This window comes from Nomascus leucogenys, chromosome 17 (assembly GCF_006542625.1).
Source record: "Nomascus leucogenys isolate Asia chromosome 17, Asia_NLE_v1, whole genome shotgun sequence".
Classification (NCBI taxonomy): Eukaryota; Metazoa; Chordata; class Mammalia; order Primates; family Hylobatidae; genus Nomascus; species Nomascus leucogenys.
Window position 1 is genome coordinate 15,313,158 of NC_044397.1, and position 16,243 is coordinate 15,329,400.

Genomic DNA, 16,243 nt, shown 5'->3' on the forward strand with positions numbered 1-16,243 from the left:
TTCTTTAAGACATCACTAATACTACCACAGTCCATGTCCATGTGCTCTGGACACCAAAATACAATTTCATGCTTAAAACAATTTGCTATATCCCCAATGCCAAAAGACTGAATTTCAAGAACATAGAAGACCATCAAGATATGACCTCCTATCACTCCAGCCCTCCTTTTGAAATACCTCTTCTCTTAGCCTGCAACACACCACAGCCTTTTTTTTCTTCAATTTTTATTTTAAGTTCAGGGGTACATGTGCAGAATGTGCAGGTTTTTTACATAGGTAAATGTGTGCCATGGTGGTTTGCTGCACAGATCATTGTATCACCTAGGTATTAAGCCCAGCATTCATTAGCTATTCTGCCTGATATTCCCTCTCCCCAATCCCCCGCCTCTTACAGGCCTCAGTATGTGTTGTTCCCCCACATGTATCTATGTGTTCTCATCATTCTGCTCCCATTTATAAACGAGAACACGCAGTGTTTGGTTTTCTGTTCCTGCATTACTTTGCTGAGGATATTGGCTTCCAACTCTATTCATGTCCCTGAAAAAGACCTGATCTCATTCCTTTTTGGCTGCATAATATTCCATGGTGTGTCTGTACCACATTTTCTTGATCCAGTCTATCACTGATGGGCATTTAGGCTGATTCCACATCTTTGCTATTGAACGCACCACAATCTTGATTATCTTTCCACCTCACTATCTGCTCCTACCCAATCTCTGCTAGTTCTTTATCTTCCCTTCTTCGATTCTTCGGTGCCTCCAGACTCAGGTCACATAGTTTTCCAACTATATTGATTCCCTGTGTGACCTCATCCAGTCCTTATGTGTAATCCATTCTCTAATTTTCCCAAATTTGTATTCCTAGCTTGGGCCAATCCCTGAACTTAACTTCAGTCTCCTGGATCCAACTACCTTCTCAACATCTCCACTTAGATATCTAATAAACAATTGCAAAGTCAACATGCTGAAAACATATGGATTTACACAATCCCAAAAGCCACCTTTTTCCACAGTCTTCCCCATTTTAATAAATGGTTCTGCTACCAAATTTGTTGTCAACTTGGACCCCTCTCACTATCTTATGTCCCATCCAATATATCAGCAAATCCTATAAGCTCTACCTCAAAACATCTCAAACAGACCCCTCATTACCAGCTGCAACAACACCCTGGGCCAAACCACCATCTTGGCTTACCAAGGCTATTGCAGTATTTTCCCAACTGGCCTCCCTGCTTCCATCCTGACCTCCTCTATAAGCTGTTCATCACAAACACATGTGAAGGAAAGTTTTAAGTCAAATCATGCTAACCCCTGGATAAAACTCTCCAGTGCCTTCCTGTCTAACATAGTGAAAAGCTTCAGATTCATTCTTTGGCCTTCTCCCCAATGGCTTCTGGCTTCTCCCTTGACCTTGCCTACACTCCCCGCCTTGCCCTGTCCCACAACCACCACATACAGCCCGAGTTACATTGGCTTCTATGCTGTTCCTCAAAGGCATAAGATGCCCTGTGAACACAAACCACACACAGTACAATAAAACACCTTTAAAGCAGTTCAAAAGGAGGAGTCCCATCATCTTATTGTAAAATGCAACTAGGTGTATGCCACCAACTTATAAAATAAAGTATACTTTTCATAATTATTCAGATTACCTTGAGTTTGCTTGCTCTATGGCTGTAGTCAAAAATCACACACTCTAAAAATTTTATTAAAATTAGCACTGTTCCTCCTAAACAGTCTTTTCCACTTTGGAAATGTTTTCACTCAGGAGAGAAAATGTGGATATGAACCATAGTCTAGCAATATTAGTATATTTGCATGTATAATTTTATAAATAATAGCTAATATTATTGTAAATAATCTGCTTCTTAACAAACACTATTAATTTCATTTGAATATAATATTCATTTAACAAGGTCTGAAATTTTTCTAGATTTGTTTATAAGTCTTATTTCCACATTATTAGATGTCTATTTTTTTTTCTTCATTGCTTGGTTAGTGTTTGCTGGGTTAGGTTTCCATTGTTCTTGCTCCCAATGTTGCATTCAAGAGAAATACCTAGGAGCACAGAGTGATGACTTCTTAGGGCAATGTCACTTCACCAAAGTAGTATCTTGACAGAACTTAGTTGGAGTTTGTAGAATTATCCAAGCTAAAATATTTTTGTTCTATAAAATATATTCTATTCTTCTCTTCCTCTAAATTCCATGTATCTCCTTTCATTGTCTGCCTTCCAGGAGGCTATGCAAGATTGATGGAGATATTAAATCCCCAAACTTAAAGAGAAAAGCATGTGAATGTGAGTTTTCAGTTCACTTTAGTGGAAACATATTGCTTAATAGAAATGTACAGGAAACAATGATAGTGGGCAGTAAATCCCAGATTAATTACATTTATTTAATATGCTTTAGAGCCAATGCAGATAGTTGAACTTTTATATAAAGCACTATAATTTTATGATTTTTAGTACTAGACGTAAATTTTCAAACACTTGTATTGAAAAACATGATTTTGCTGCTTATTACCAAAAGCAAAATTGCTCTATTACAAGCCTATTAGATCTCTATCCCCACATATTTTATTTCTTGATTTCTCAAACATTTTTTATGTTTTTTATAGTCAACAGTACACTCCAAGTGTTGGAAAATTTGAAACTGCTTAAATAACAAATGTGCGAATTCACAGTGATATTCTAAATGATCCAGGAAATGTCTTTTTAAATGGTAAAATCAATATGTATTTTGGTTCATTAGGAAAGTACATAATGACTATTTCTAGCATCTCCTCAGACTCTGTTTAACCAGTGTGTACTGTGATGCCTGGCCTGAAGCACTTCTATTTTTAGTTCTAATAGAACAGTCTTAAATTGCTTATTTTCTGTTTACTAAAGTCATCCCGTTTGTTACCATGGAAACTTTGACAAGTGCTCTAGCTAACTATTTTATTAAATGAATTGGAGACATAGCTGAAGAAGCTGAAGACTGAAGGTGCAGCTTGCCGTTCCTAAGGCATATTTTCCAACATCTGTAAAACTATTGCCACATTTATAGAAAATATGAAATTAGTTATAAATAAAGTTATCCACATTTCAAATTTGGGAAGCTGTCCACATTTGTATTATAACTAGCACATCTGAATTATAAGGAGCACATAGGCATTCCTAACTTACAAAGAGTCTTTCTAAAAGTATATCTGTTGATCAATTCCTTGGAAATTAGAACATATTTACCCATAGAAACAATTTTATAAATAATTGTTAGATCTCCAGGCCTACTCTCAAAATCCCTTCCCTATGAAGTCCTCGATCTGTAGCAGTCTCCATAATAGCTTTTGTTCTCAGCTCTAGCAGCAGGAGCCAAGATGCAGGATAAGAAGAAAGGAAAGAGTTTTCTTAGGCTGACTTTATTAGAGCTTACATAGGTCACCATTTGGGATACTTGCATCTACTGGCCTTTGCAGATGTTAGGGCTCCCAAAAAGATCCTTCAGCTGTTTGCCTGGCCCCTGTCTCCAGCCTCCAGGGGTCCTGGCACTTACTCACATTTCCCTCTGATGTTTCATGCCAGACTAACCTTGCTCTCAACCTCCCCCCGCCTCTACATTGAATCATCATTCTCCTCAAGATTCAAGGTGGTCTCAGCTAGTTGTGGAAAAAAAAAAAGCAGTCAAAATGGACGCATTTCCTAAATCAGGGGGCTCCGATCTTTTGGTTTCCCTGGCCCACATTGGTAGAATTGTCTTGGGCCACACATAAAATACAGTAATGCTAACGATAGCTGATGAGCTAAAAAATAATAATAAATAAATAAAATATGCTCAATGTTTTAAGAAAGTTTACAAATTTGTGTTGGGCCACATTCAAAGCCATCCTGGGCCACATGTAGCCCACAGGCCACGGGGTTGGACAAGCTCGTAAATGATTAAGAACACTATCTGAAGTTTTGGCATTTTAAAAATACTTTATTTGTAACTTAAATAGCTGGAACTGAAACAAATTTCAAGCCTGTGAAATTTCCATTACCTTGACTAAAGAGCATATTCAGAGGGTAAAAGTGTGAGGAAACTGCTTGGAGGGAATTCTAGAGGTCAGCTGCCAGGAGTCAGTCAGCAGTCAGTTGATTTAAAGAAGTCTACTTTTCAAGTGTATGCTCTGAATCTTGGACCTGTGGGTTTCTGTTGGAAGATGGATGGTGGTGGTTGATTGCAAACTGAGTCATACCTTTGTTTATTTCACTTCCAGATAACTCTAATGAAATATATCTTACTAGCCCTGTAATTTTGCTTTTAGAAGAATATCATCTTGAAGAGTATCATTTCATGAAGAAGATTACTAACACAATAATATAGACAAAACTTTGTTCTTATTTTCTAACAGAATAAAAACCAAACAAAACCATTGTAATTTGGACGTCGTGAATTTTGTACAGAAAAGAACAGAATTACTGTAACATATATAAGATAGAGTCAATAATTTACTATTTTATGTCCAATAAATTAAAAGAGAAAAAGCACATAAGTTGCTTATTGCTAAAATCAAGATGACATGAGTTACCTTCATTTTTTATACAGCTATATTTTATAGAGATTCAGATTTAATCAAAATTTATAAGAAAATGGTAAGAATTATTTCTAGAAAGTTAAAGAATATATCTTTTTAAAAATTAACTATTATAGGGATGAGTGTGAAAGCAAATAGAATTTGATATTTCTGTTTTTCCACAATGTAGTAACTGAATTTATTTGTAACGTTTTTCTGGAAAAACATATATATTTTAAATGAATATGGTATGCAATAAAATATGAAGTAAAAAAGATCAAATTATTTTTAATATCTGTGATCATTTAAGATACAAATTTCCTTAGGAGTATATTTCCATTTTAATGTTACTTGATAGTTCAGAATGAAGGCATATTTTTAACTAACATTCATTTTTAATCTCCTTAGGGTCCACTTTTATTTGTAACACTCACATAATTCCAGTGAAAAACCAAGAGGGCGTGGCTATGATGTTCATCATTAATTTTGAATATGTGACGGATAATGAAAATGCTGCCACCCCACAGAGGGTAAACCCAATATTACCAGTCAAAACTGTAAACCGTAAGTAAAAGGCAATGTGTACTCAATGCTCTTGATAATTCTGCTACTGTAGTCACTTTAATACAGTCTTCATTTCAATTCAGTTCTCAAAATATCTTTACATTTGAAGTAAAATAATTTGACATGAGTAAGCCATTAGCTCATGTTACCTTTTGGTACCTTCCAAAATTTATTGGCTGCTCTGGAAGCCATTTAACTTGGATATAATTTAATGTATTTAACCAGTCCCCTGACACCTGATGGACATTTAGGTTGTTTTCAAACTTTGTCTGTTACAAATAATGCCAGAATAAATTCTGCTTATGTATTTTCATATGTATGTTATTGGACAAATATATCTTCAGGGTCCTTTAATTGGGATTCCTGGGGCAAGGGTGATGCGTATATAATCTTTTCAGATACTGTCAAATTCTCCTCCACATGCTTTGAACCATTTTACACTACCACCAGCCATGAATTAGCCCTTTTCCCCAAAACTATGCCAACAAAGCGAGTCAGAATCCGTTTTCTCGACAATTGTCATTATCATAAGTGAGAAGTAGTACCTCAATTAGTTTTAGTTTATATTTATTCTATGAGTAAGGTTCATATATTTAAGCACAATGGACATTTCTTTATCAACTATCCATTTCTTTTATACATTTTGGTTGTTTTTTCTCTATCTTGTCAATTTGTAAAGTAAGCTGCAAATACCTTACCTAGAAAATAATGCATCTTTTATCTTTTTCATAATTTTTGTTATTTAAAGGGTTTTTTGGTAATGTGTCTAAATTTATAACCCTTTCCTTTGTTGCATCTGAGTTTTTGAGACATAATTAGAAAAGCTTTCACCACTCCAAGGTTCTAAATAAATCACTTCCTTTCCCCGGAACTTGTATGATTTCGTTTTTTAGGATCTCTGATGCATTGTAAGCTTATTTTGGTGTATAGTGCAGAGTATACAGTTAATTTATCTTGTTCTCAATGGCTCACTCATTGTTCTAACATTATTTATTAAAAAGTCTATCTTTTTGCCAGTAATTTAAGATGCCACCTTTATTACACACTAAACTTCCATATGTGCTTGACTCTATTCCTGGATTTTCTATTCTGTTCTGTTGATCTAGCTATCCCTCAGAATCATACAGTTTATATATACAATAAATAACTAATATAGCATGATCCCTTATTATTTGATATTAATTTTCAGAAGTTTGAGGTTATTTTTTGATTAATTTTCCACGTGAACTTTAGAAGCAAATTTTCTAGAGCTACAAAAAATTATTTAGTATTTTTATTGGATTCACATTAATTGTATAAGTTAACTTGAAGATAATTGATGTCTCTATAATGGTGTAATTCTATTCAAAAATATAGTATGTATTTTTATTTTCTAAGTCTAATTTTTGTGTCTTTCAGGAATGTCTTAAAATTTATTCACTTGTTTACTTTGCTCCTTGGCATGTAACTTTTGTTGTTGCTGCTATTATAAATGGAACTTTTTTCCCATTATATTTTCTATAAAAGTAACTTTTCTTTCTGAATATATTAATTTTACATCCAACTATCTTAGTGAATTCTTAGTTTACAGTGACTTATACATTGACTTTTATGAATTTTTCAAATATTCTATCACATAAAATAAAAATTGTTTTATATTTCCTTTCCAATTCTTGTACATCTCAGAGTTTTCTCTTGTCAAAATGTGCTGGCTATTACCTGTAAGGTATCATTAAAAAGAAATCAACAGTGAACACTACGCCCGGGCTCTGATTGTTGTGCGAGTGCCTTTAATTCAAACATTCCCCATTAATTGAAATAATGACATGTGAGTTGAGTTGTATGTGCTTCATAATTCTAAGAAAGTTTCCATTGACTTAAATTTTTTAATAATGGGTGCTGAAATTTGCAAAATGCCTTTTTTAGCCTCTGTGGAAATGAGTGTATTATTCTTTTCCTTATTTTTAGTATATTTTATAAATGAAGTTACTAATATGAACCATTCTTGCATCCCTGGAAGAAGACACATTTGGACATGTTATATTTCATTTTGTAATATGTTGTTGGGTTCTCTTAACTCATATTAATTTTGCAGTTTGCATCAATATCCAATAGGGAGATTGATCTATAATTTTTGCCTGCATATGTGCAATTTTCTAAGGTGTTGGTATCAATATTATAATTCCTTCAAAAAACTATTGAGAGTTTCTTCTCCTTTTTGTACGCTATTGAAGCATTTAAATAGTTTGAGGATTATCTAGACCTTAAAAGTTAGGTGCGATTCCCCTGTAAAGTCATCGAGGTACTTATTTGTGGTAATTGTTTGTGAAGTAGCTCCTTGACAAATTTATTTTTCTTCTTTAATAATGGTCTACTCAAATTATCAATCTTAACTAGTTTCAGTTTTGCTAGACGTTATTTCCCTAGAAATTATTTCATGTAAATATTTAAAATTTGTTTTAATAGAATTATGCAAGGTAGTATTTTATTATTTTTTTTAAAAAATCATCAGTTCCTATAGTTTTTTTCTGGAAATTTCTCATTTCTTTTATTATTGCTTTCTCCATTTAAAATTGTTGTTTAATCAGTAGCTTTTTCCCCAAAGACCTAACTTTTTATCGGTTTATTAATTCTATTAGTTTTCAGACTCACAAAATTTTGCTTTTATATGCTTAATTCAGTTTTTATCAGCTTACTTTGTTGCCTCTTTTTCATTGCATTGATTTATTTTCATTCTTTCAGTTTTTTGGTATATGATTTTAAGGCTATATATTTTTATATAAGCACTGTGTAAGCTATACCCCATGAATTTAGAAATGTAATATTATTTTTCCTAGAAAATATGGAACTTTTGTTTTCCTAGTTTTTAACTTGAGTTGTTTAATATAGTTTTTAGTTTTCCAGTAGGAAAGGTATTTTTAAAGTATTATTTTTTGTTAAAAACTTCTGGTTTTATTGTCTTACAGTCATAAAATGCTGTTTGTATTATTTCTCTTTTTGTAATTGTCTAAAATTTGCCCATGGTTTATTATTTGATCAATTTTCATGAGTATGTCATATGAATGTGAAAAGAAAGTGATATTACAGAATATCAAGCTACAAAAGTTGATATCTACTTTTTAAAACTCTGCCTTATTATTATGCTGTCTTCTATATCCTTACTTGTTTCCTGTCCTCCAGATATGTCTTGGATTTAAGAAAGTGTGTTAAAGTCTTCTACTGTTAGAATATTTCTTGGTATTTCTCATTCTATCTCTTGCAATTTCTGTTTTATGAATATTGCTGCTCTTGTTTATTTCATAGATATTCATATTTCATAGATAGCCATATATTTTGTTATTAGTATAAACTAGCATTTAGCATTACAAAGTATCTCATTTTTGTTTACTAATTTTTCACCTAAATTCTACTGAATCTTAAATCATGACACTTGAGTCTTTTCTTTTTTCCATTTTCTTGCTGTATTTTAAAGTCATCTTTTAGTTATTTGCCATTGTTTTGGTTGTGTCTTTTTTATACATTGTGCAGTTTTTATGCAATGTGAAGCTTTTCTTTATTGCTTATAAGAAAACGATACTTCTACTTTAATTGATTATAACTACAATAGGTATTTACATTTATTGACGCAATTAATGTATTTGTTTTCTTGGTACTAACATATTCTAGGTTAAATATACTCTCTTGAAGTACTTCATTATGTTATCTTTTCTTTCCCCTTTTAAAAACTGGTTTTTGTTGTTGTTTTATTCTGGTTTTGGGGTTTTTTTGGTATTTGGGAAAATTTATATTTTTTCCGACAGTTATCTTTATAAGAAAATGTTATATACTCTCCTTAACTCTTTCCTCTTTTCCTCAGTCAATGTATTTTGGTTCCCTACTTTGAGCAAAAATAAAATTATTATGGCAAAAACCTCAATTATTTTGCACCAACCTAATAGCTTATAATCCTTTTCTTCTGCTTCCCACCATGCAGTTTTTGTCAACAATATTCTATTTCTCAAGGCTCATCTTTTTGCCCCTGAGTATCTTTAGTCTCCTGCCATTCAGTGTGTCAGTTTAAAATAACATCACTTGACTCTCATCTGTTACCAGTAAGGCACTCAGTGAGCTTATCTAATTTCTTCTCCTCTCCCTCCCATTTTGTTGGGATATGGTATTTTTAGCTTGTCAAGTAGGTAATGTGTATATACTTCTTACTTTTCTTTTGGCCTCAAATTTCTAGTGAAATGTATTCATGACTGTCTTTTTGTCAGAGATTCCCCAAACACAGCTTCTTAGATGAAGTATATCCCCTTTGGGAAACGTGTGTGGGTAAAATATTTTCAGAGTTCTCTCATGTTTAACATGTTTTTATATCACTTTGACATTTGAAGGACAGCCTAGGTAGATATGACATAGTATTTGGTCCATATTCTATGCTTTGTGACTCTGGTCAATATTGTTTCATTCTTTTCTTACATCAACTGTTGCTGACAAGTAGTCTGATGTCAACCTGCTTGACCGTCCATTGTAAGTGACTCTAGTATCTGGGTCTTGTGCACTTTTTAAGCCCCTTCTATTGTCTCTCCAGGAACTGGTGCTCATGTTACAGACCTGCTCTTGAGATTTCATACTCAGTGAGAGGCCCTCTTCTGCTGAAGGTGAACTCTGTTTAATAAGTGTTCCATCACTCCAGGGAGACTTCTGTACTCCTCTTTTCTTCATTTAATTTCACCTTGACTCTCTGTTGCAGTGTGCTCTTCTGAGCCAGTTATGCTTGTATTAGCAAATTCCCCATCTACATGTAAATAAAAGTCTGTAAGTTGTCTTTCTGTAGTTACTGCATAAGCATGGTTTATGGGTACTTTTATTTGACCCCTCCTTTATTAAATCTCCAAGGTTTATTTAGGGGTCCATGAGGATTTGGTAATTTAGATATCTGTCATTATCTATGGGAAGCTGGAAGCCTTATCACAAAACTTTAATATTTGAGAGAGGAAATTGTTATACTATGTATAAATTCAGATAGAAAAATATGCGTATAATGAAAAACATGGTCCCTACAGCCTATTTTGTAAACCTAAGTATAATACCAAATCAAACATACCTCAGCTGATAATTTTTCTTAATAGCAATTTTTCCTTAGGTATGTCTAAATGACAGTACAATATTCTTTTAAAGCAATATTGACACAAATACATTAATGTAATATGATTCTAATATTCTAAATGTTTTTTCCTGAGCAATATTACACTTGGAGAAAACTCTATCAGAATTACTAATTCATCAATCTTCCAGGTGACATATTTAGAAAAAAAAATTGAGCCACCATAAAAAACTGTTCTTACCCCAAAGTCTTGATCCCAAAGTTGATGACCGTTTTGATTTTCTTATACTTTCCACTAACAAATGCAATCATTAATGAATGATTCCTGGGAGTACACTTCTAATGTCAACCTCTATTTGTCACGAATACCAATAAGGTAATTTGTTTGGATGGTGGATACCTAGTTTAGTTTCTTCACTGTCTTCTCAAATTCTTATATTTTCCCATGGAATAGTTGTCTTTCATGGTCCATCAAATTGGATGGAAGTGAAAAAGGGAGGGTATATCAGCAGCATGGCAGAGAAGGGGACTTTTAAAAAAGATAATGTGTCCATTTAAAACTGAAATGTAAATGGAGAATTGAAACCTTGGTTTCCTAAACGGAAGATAGTCTTTACAGTAGCCTCCAGGATATAATACACAATTTATGCAACTTTATATTGTGATTAAAATAAAGTCTTATGTACAAGTTATAACAAATGCTGTAGAGATTCTGCTTCTTATTTTATGAACATAAGTGGTTTCCCTATGCTTTAGCTGTCACTCATACAGGGAATCACTGGAGAGAGCACAGATATGCAGATAAAATTATTTCCAGAGCATTACAAAGGCCCATTATTTACCACCTGTATATCAGTTTTGATTACACCCATCTGTCATTATATGACCTAGATTTCCTTTTACTTGGTGTCAGTTTTTGAAGAGTGGATTGTTAAATCAAGCAGAAAAGTTAAAGAGAGACAAATTATGCTTGATACCTTCTGATACTACCCAATTTCTACTTCATATTTTTTCTCATCTTTGGCAAACCCCTGCTGATTTTTTTCTTTGAAGTATAATGTTACTGCCAGTGTAAAATAATGATACTGGCTATTCCAAACCTTGTTGTTCCAGTGATAGCCACTTAAAAAAAAATAAAGAATAGAAAATTCTGATGCACCTCTTTTAGCAGACACATCTTAACCTTCAAAACTGTAATATTATTACTTCAAAACCTACATTGTAACTACCAGCTTTTGTATCACTTGAAATGATCTGAAATAAAAATATGGTTACAAAGAAGTATACAATGGTATTCACAAAGGCGAATTTTAAACTGGCATTTCCCTTTAACCAATGCTTACTCTCTTACTAAAGTGTTTGTAATTGTGTGTGTGTGTGTGTGTGTGCACACTAGCGTGTCTCAGAGTGGTAGGATTTCAGTGAGAGTAATAAGAAAAGGGTTGCTGTGTGTTTGGGAAGATGTTACTTTCTGAAAATTTAAATACCTCTATTGAAATAGAGACAAAATAAAGGAAAAGATCTGACATGACTACACAAGAAGCATAGCTTCATACGAAGGGAGGTATTAAATTATGAAGATTAAGTAAAAGAAAAGGAGGGAAATACACAGTAGAAAATATGGATTATAAAAAGGCATCATGATACATTGGGCTCCATACATTCTGAAAACTTAGAGACTTCTTTTATATTGAATTAAATGGTGGATCATTTCTCAGTACAAATACCTAGTTTCAGAGCCAGGAACTCTACACAAGAAAAGTGAGCAGCTTTCTCTCAGAAGACCTAGTTTTTCATAAACTTATTCTCTGTAGAAGACATGGAACTAGCCACAGTTAGATGACTTATGTCCCATGAAATGAAGCAAATACAGAAGAAAGTGTTATTTTGATAAATCTTACTATCAAATTGTGAGAAGTACTGAATAATTGAGCCAATTAATTGCTACATAATAGATATAAATACAAAATAAAAAATGAAATTGAACAATTTCTCACTGAAGTCTTCTGTAAAAGGTTTGCAATCTAAAAAATGGAAATAATACAGAGTGAAAGAGAAAATTGTGCATTCCCTACCAAGCATAAGGGGCCACATTTAAAGGAGCCAATAGTAATGGAAAAGTGTGTTCTCTTCTTTTCAGCTGTAATACTTGATGATGTAGAATACGTGTGAAAAACGGAGGAGAAACAAATTATGCATTCTTGTTTACGTGATTAATGCCCGAGTTTACTGTCATCGAATATAAGAGGTTTTCACTTTTACTGTTTTAAATAAATTATTTTTTTATTTTAAATTATTGAAAACTATATTTGAATTTCGTATGTCTTCTATAGCATGAATCTAGTATCATACTCTGATTCACACACGGATACGTGCACACTTTTGAATTTTCTGAACATTTCTTGAAGGGTTTGGTGGAACCTAAATTAAACAAAAATTGGTACTTAAATTGGATTCTCTTCTTTTACATTCCATGTCACCGCATTCCCTTGAGTCTTTCCACCTCTGCAACAGCTATTTCGGTACCATTTGCTTGTTCCTCTTACTCTACTCTTAAAAGCTGTTTGTTTCTCCCCTAGGAGCTGCTTTTAATATTCCTTCCTTCTTAGTCATCTCTATATACCCTGCTTAGGCAAACTCATCCTTTACTTTACAGGGTAAAGACCCTCTCACAAATCAGTATCTCCAGCTCATAACTTTCTTTAGACTTACTTACAACCTCATATATCCCACTAGATATCTCCTTTGAAGATTTTAGTATTTCTGGGTGATTTAGCATTTCAAGCTAAGAACTGTCTTTCCATCTTCAACTACCATCCATTTCATCCCACCAAAAACTCTTCCTTTTCATACATTATGAATAGAGTCATTATCCAAAGCTCCCAAGCCAGAAACCTGGGCATGATACTAAACTTCTTCTCAGTAATCCTCTTATTCTCCCAACCAAAGGCTAGCCAAGTCTATGAAACACATCTCTTAACTATCTCTCTCATATAGCCCACTATAATTGTCCTATTCAGACCCTCAACACATCTTTCTTGGACTGATACAACAGTCTCATAATTAGTATTCCTGCTTTAAGCTTCTTTTCTTCAGGATTACATGTTATATTGCTGTATATCACATCATAATTCTCCACTGTCTGTATCTTTTACAATGGTCCTCTCTTGCCTGGAATATGACTCCAAAGCCCTATGCATGCATAATACAATCTACCTATCATGATATAGCTTCTGATACTTCTTCAGCCTAATTTCCCATCACATCCCATATTTTAATGGGGGTTCCTTGAAACTACCATTCACTTTATGCCACCTGATTTGTATCATGTGGTTGTCCCCTCTACTAAAATGCTTTCCTTCTTCTAGCATACCTATTCCAAAGGACTCTTCATCTGTGGAGCATTCTTAACTCACCCACATGGGTCCACGTATTCCTGCCCCTGTGACATCATAATACCTCATACCTGTCTCTACTACCACGTTGGTCACATCTGTTTGCTTAGTAAACAAGTAATATGAATGAAGAAGGCCAGGAGTAAAAATATAGAGAGAAGTGAAGACTGGAAAACTGGAGAACGTCTTTATCTTATTCGAAGTGGCCCATAACCCTTCAGCTCTACTTCATGGCACGGACATTTTATTTTCTTCCATATAGACCTAATATTTTGCAAATAGTAAGTATCTAATACATATTTGTAGAAGACATAAAAAGTTATTTTTTTCTTTAATAATTAAGCTACTTTTTTCCTACTGAATGGGCATTACTCAGATTGCCTGCCAGTGGTTCTTCAAGTGTGAGACCATCAATGTCACCTTGCAATATGTTTGAAGTGCAAGTTCTTGGGCCCTACACCAGAACAACTGACTCAGAAACACAGAAATTCACCAAGCTGTGTTTTAACAAATACTTGAGGTCGTTCTGATGCCCAAGAAAGTTTGAAAACCATGGTCTAGGTTAATGAATGTTTAGAGAGAACTATAAAAATAAATTTTAAGTGAAAATAAATGTAAAAAAAAAACTAAAATTTCTGAAGTATCTTATAGTGTACTTTAAAGTGTACTTTTCATTTAATCTTATTAAGGTACTATAAAAGATATCCATTATCTTTGAAAAGATTAAAATTACACTTTCCAAATCAAAGAGAATTTTACTTTTACGCTTACTAAAATTTTGAATTATTCTAAATGCTTCAACTGAAGCTAAGCCTAACCACACAAAATATAGTTGATAATTTAGGCAATTATCTAGCTAATTTAAACCACTAAAATTTTAGTCATATTCTTTGGACTCAATACTGTAGAGAATTGACACATAAAATATGCATTTGCCTCAATAGCTACATTACTCCCTCAAATTTGTATCTCAGTTTTTAGACCTGAAGCTAAGGAACAAAGAAATTTTCCACAGAGCTTGTTTATAAAAGGGCTTTTACAGTGTTTTTACTGTTCTCCACTGGAGCTGAAAGTCATTCTTTATTTGGAAGATGAAGAGCTGCAATAGTAATATAGTTTCCCATTCAGTAAGCATTACTATAGAAACAATCTCTTATTCAGATTAATTTAGTTAAAGGTTTTACACTGTAACTAATGTTTACTATTCTCATGTATTTGGAAGTTTCCTCTTTTTAAAGATTAAATTTGATATAGAAAAAGGAAACATGGCATGGTTGCAAAAAAGAAATCTGAGGAAAGTTTAGTCATAGTTGCAATAAATTTTATGTCGTGTGCCTCCCCCACCCCCCCAGGATTTGAACAAAGTATCTATTTCTAAGATCAAGAAAATTGCTAGTAGGTGAAAATGTTGCAGGAAGTCAGGGACCCGGAACGGAGGGACCAGGGACCCGCTGAAGCCGTGGCAGAAGAATATAGATTGTGAAGATTTCATGGACATTTATTAGTTGCCCAAATTAATACTTTTATAATTTCTTACGCCTGTCTTTACTGCAATCTCTGAACATAAATTGTGAAGACTTCATGGACATTTATCACTTCCCCAATCAATACCCTTGTGATTTCCTATGCCCGTCTTTACTTTAATCTCTTAATCCCATCATCTTCGTAAGCTGAGGAGGATGTATGTCGCCTCAGGACCCTGTGATGATTGTGTTAACTGCAAAAATTGTTTGTAGAGCATGTGTGTTTGAACAATATGAAATCTGGGCAGCTTGAAAAAAGAACAGGATAACAGCAATGTTCAGGGAACAAGAGAGATAACCTTAAACTCTGACCGCTGGTGAGCCAGGCGAAGCAGAGCCATATTTCTCTTCTTTCAAAAGCAAATGGGAGAAATATCGCTGAATTCTTTTTCTCAGCAAGGAACATCCCTGAGAAACAGAATGAGTCCCTGAGGGTAGGCCTCTGAAATGGCCGCTTCGGGGGGTGGCCATTTTTTATGGTCAAAGCTGTAGGGATGAAATAAGCCCCAGTCTCCAGTAGCGCTCCCAGGCTTATTAGGACGAGGAAATTCCCACCTAATAAATTTTGGTCAGACCGGTTGTCTGCTCTCAAACCCTGTCTCCTGATAAGATGTTATCAATGACAATAGTGCTGGAAACTTCATTAGCAATTTTAATTTCACCTCAGTCCTGTGGTCCTGTGATCTCACCCTGCCTCCATTTGCCTTGTGATATCTTATTACCTTGTGAAGCATGTGATCTCTGTGACCCACACCCTATTCGTACACTCCCTGCCCTTTTGAAAATCATTAATAAAAACTTGATGGTTTTATGGCTCAGGGGGCATTATGGAACCTGCCAACATGTGATGTCTCCCCTGGACACCCAGCTTTAAAATTTCTCTCTTTTGTACTCTGTCCCTTTATTTCTCAGACCAGCCGACACTTAGGGAAAATAGAAGAGAACCTACGTGAAATATCGGGAGTGAATTTCGCCCAATATCTGGCTGAATTTCCCCCGATAGAATAAAATACATTATTTATTCATTAACAATGGATGTTAATGAATGCCCAAATTGGTATATCCACACCAAAGAGCCCCCATGTGAGTATCATTTGGAAGATTGTGTTACCTAGCAACACCCAATCAGGGACAGTCCCTAGTCATACATACATACAGCGT

The 16,243-nt window shown here is 34.1% G+C and overlaps 1 protein-coding gene across 2 annotated transcripts in view; it reads left to right on the forward strand.

Moving 5' to 3' along the window:
- The window catches only part of KCNH7 (potassium voltage-gated channel subfamily H member 7), a 465,696-nt gene that overhangs the window by 296,474 nt on the left and 152,979 nt on the right, over positions 1-16,243 (forward strand). For both annotated transcript variants that reach the window (XM_030797574.1, XM_030797575.1), the window contains exon 3: positions 4,944-5,099. In XM_030797574.1, coding sequence (XP_030653434.1) covers positions 4,944-5,099 — 156 coding nt within the window. The remainder of the gene's footprint in view (positions 1-4,943; positions 5,100-16,243) is intronic.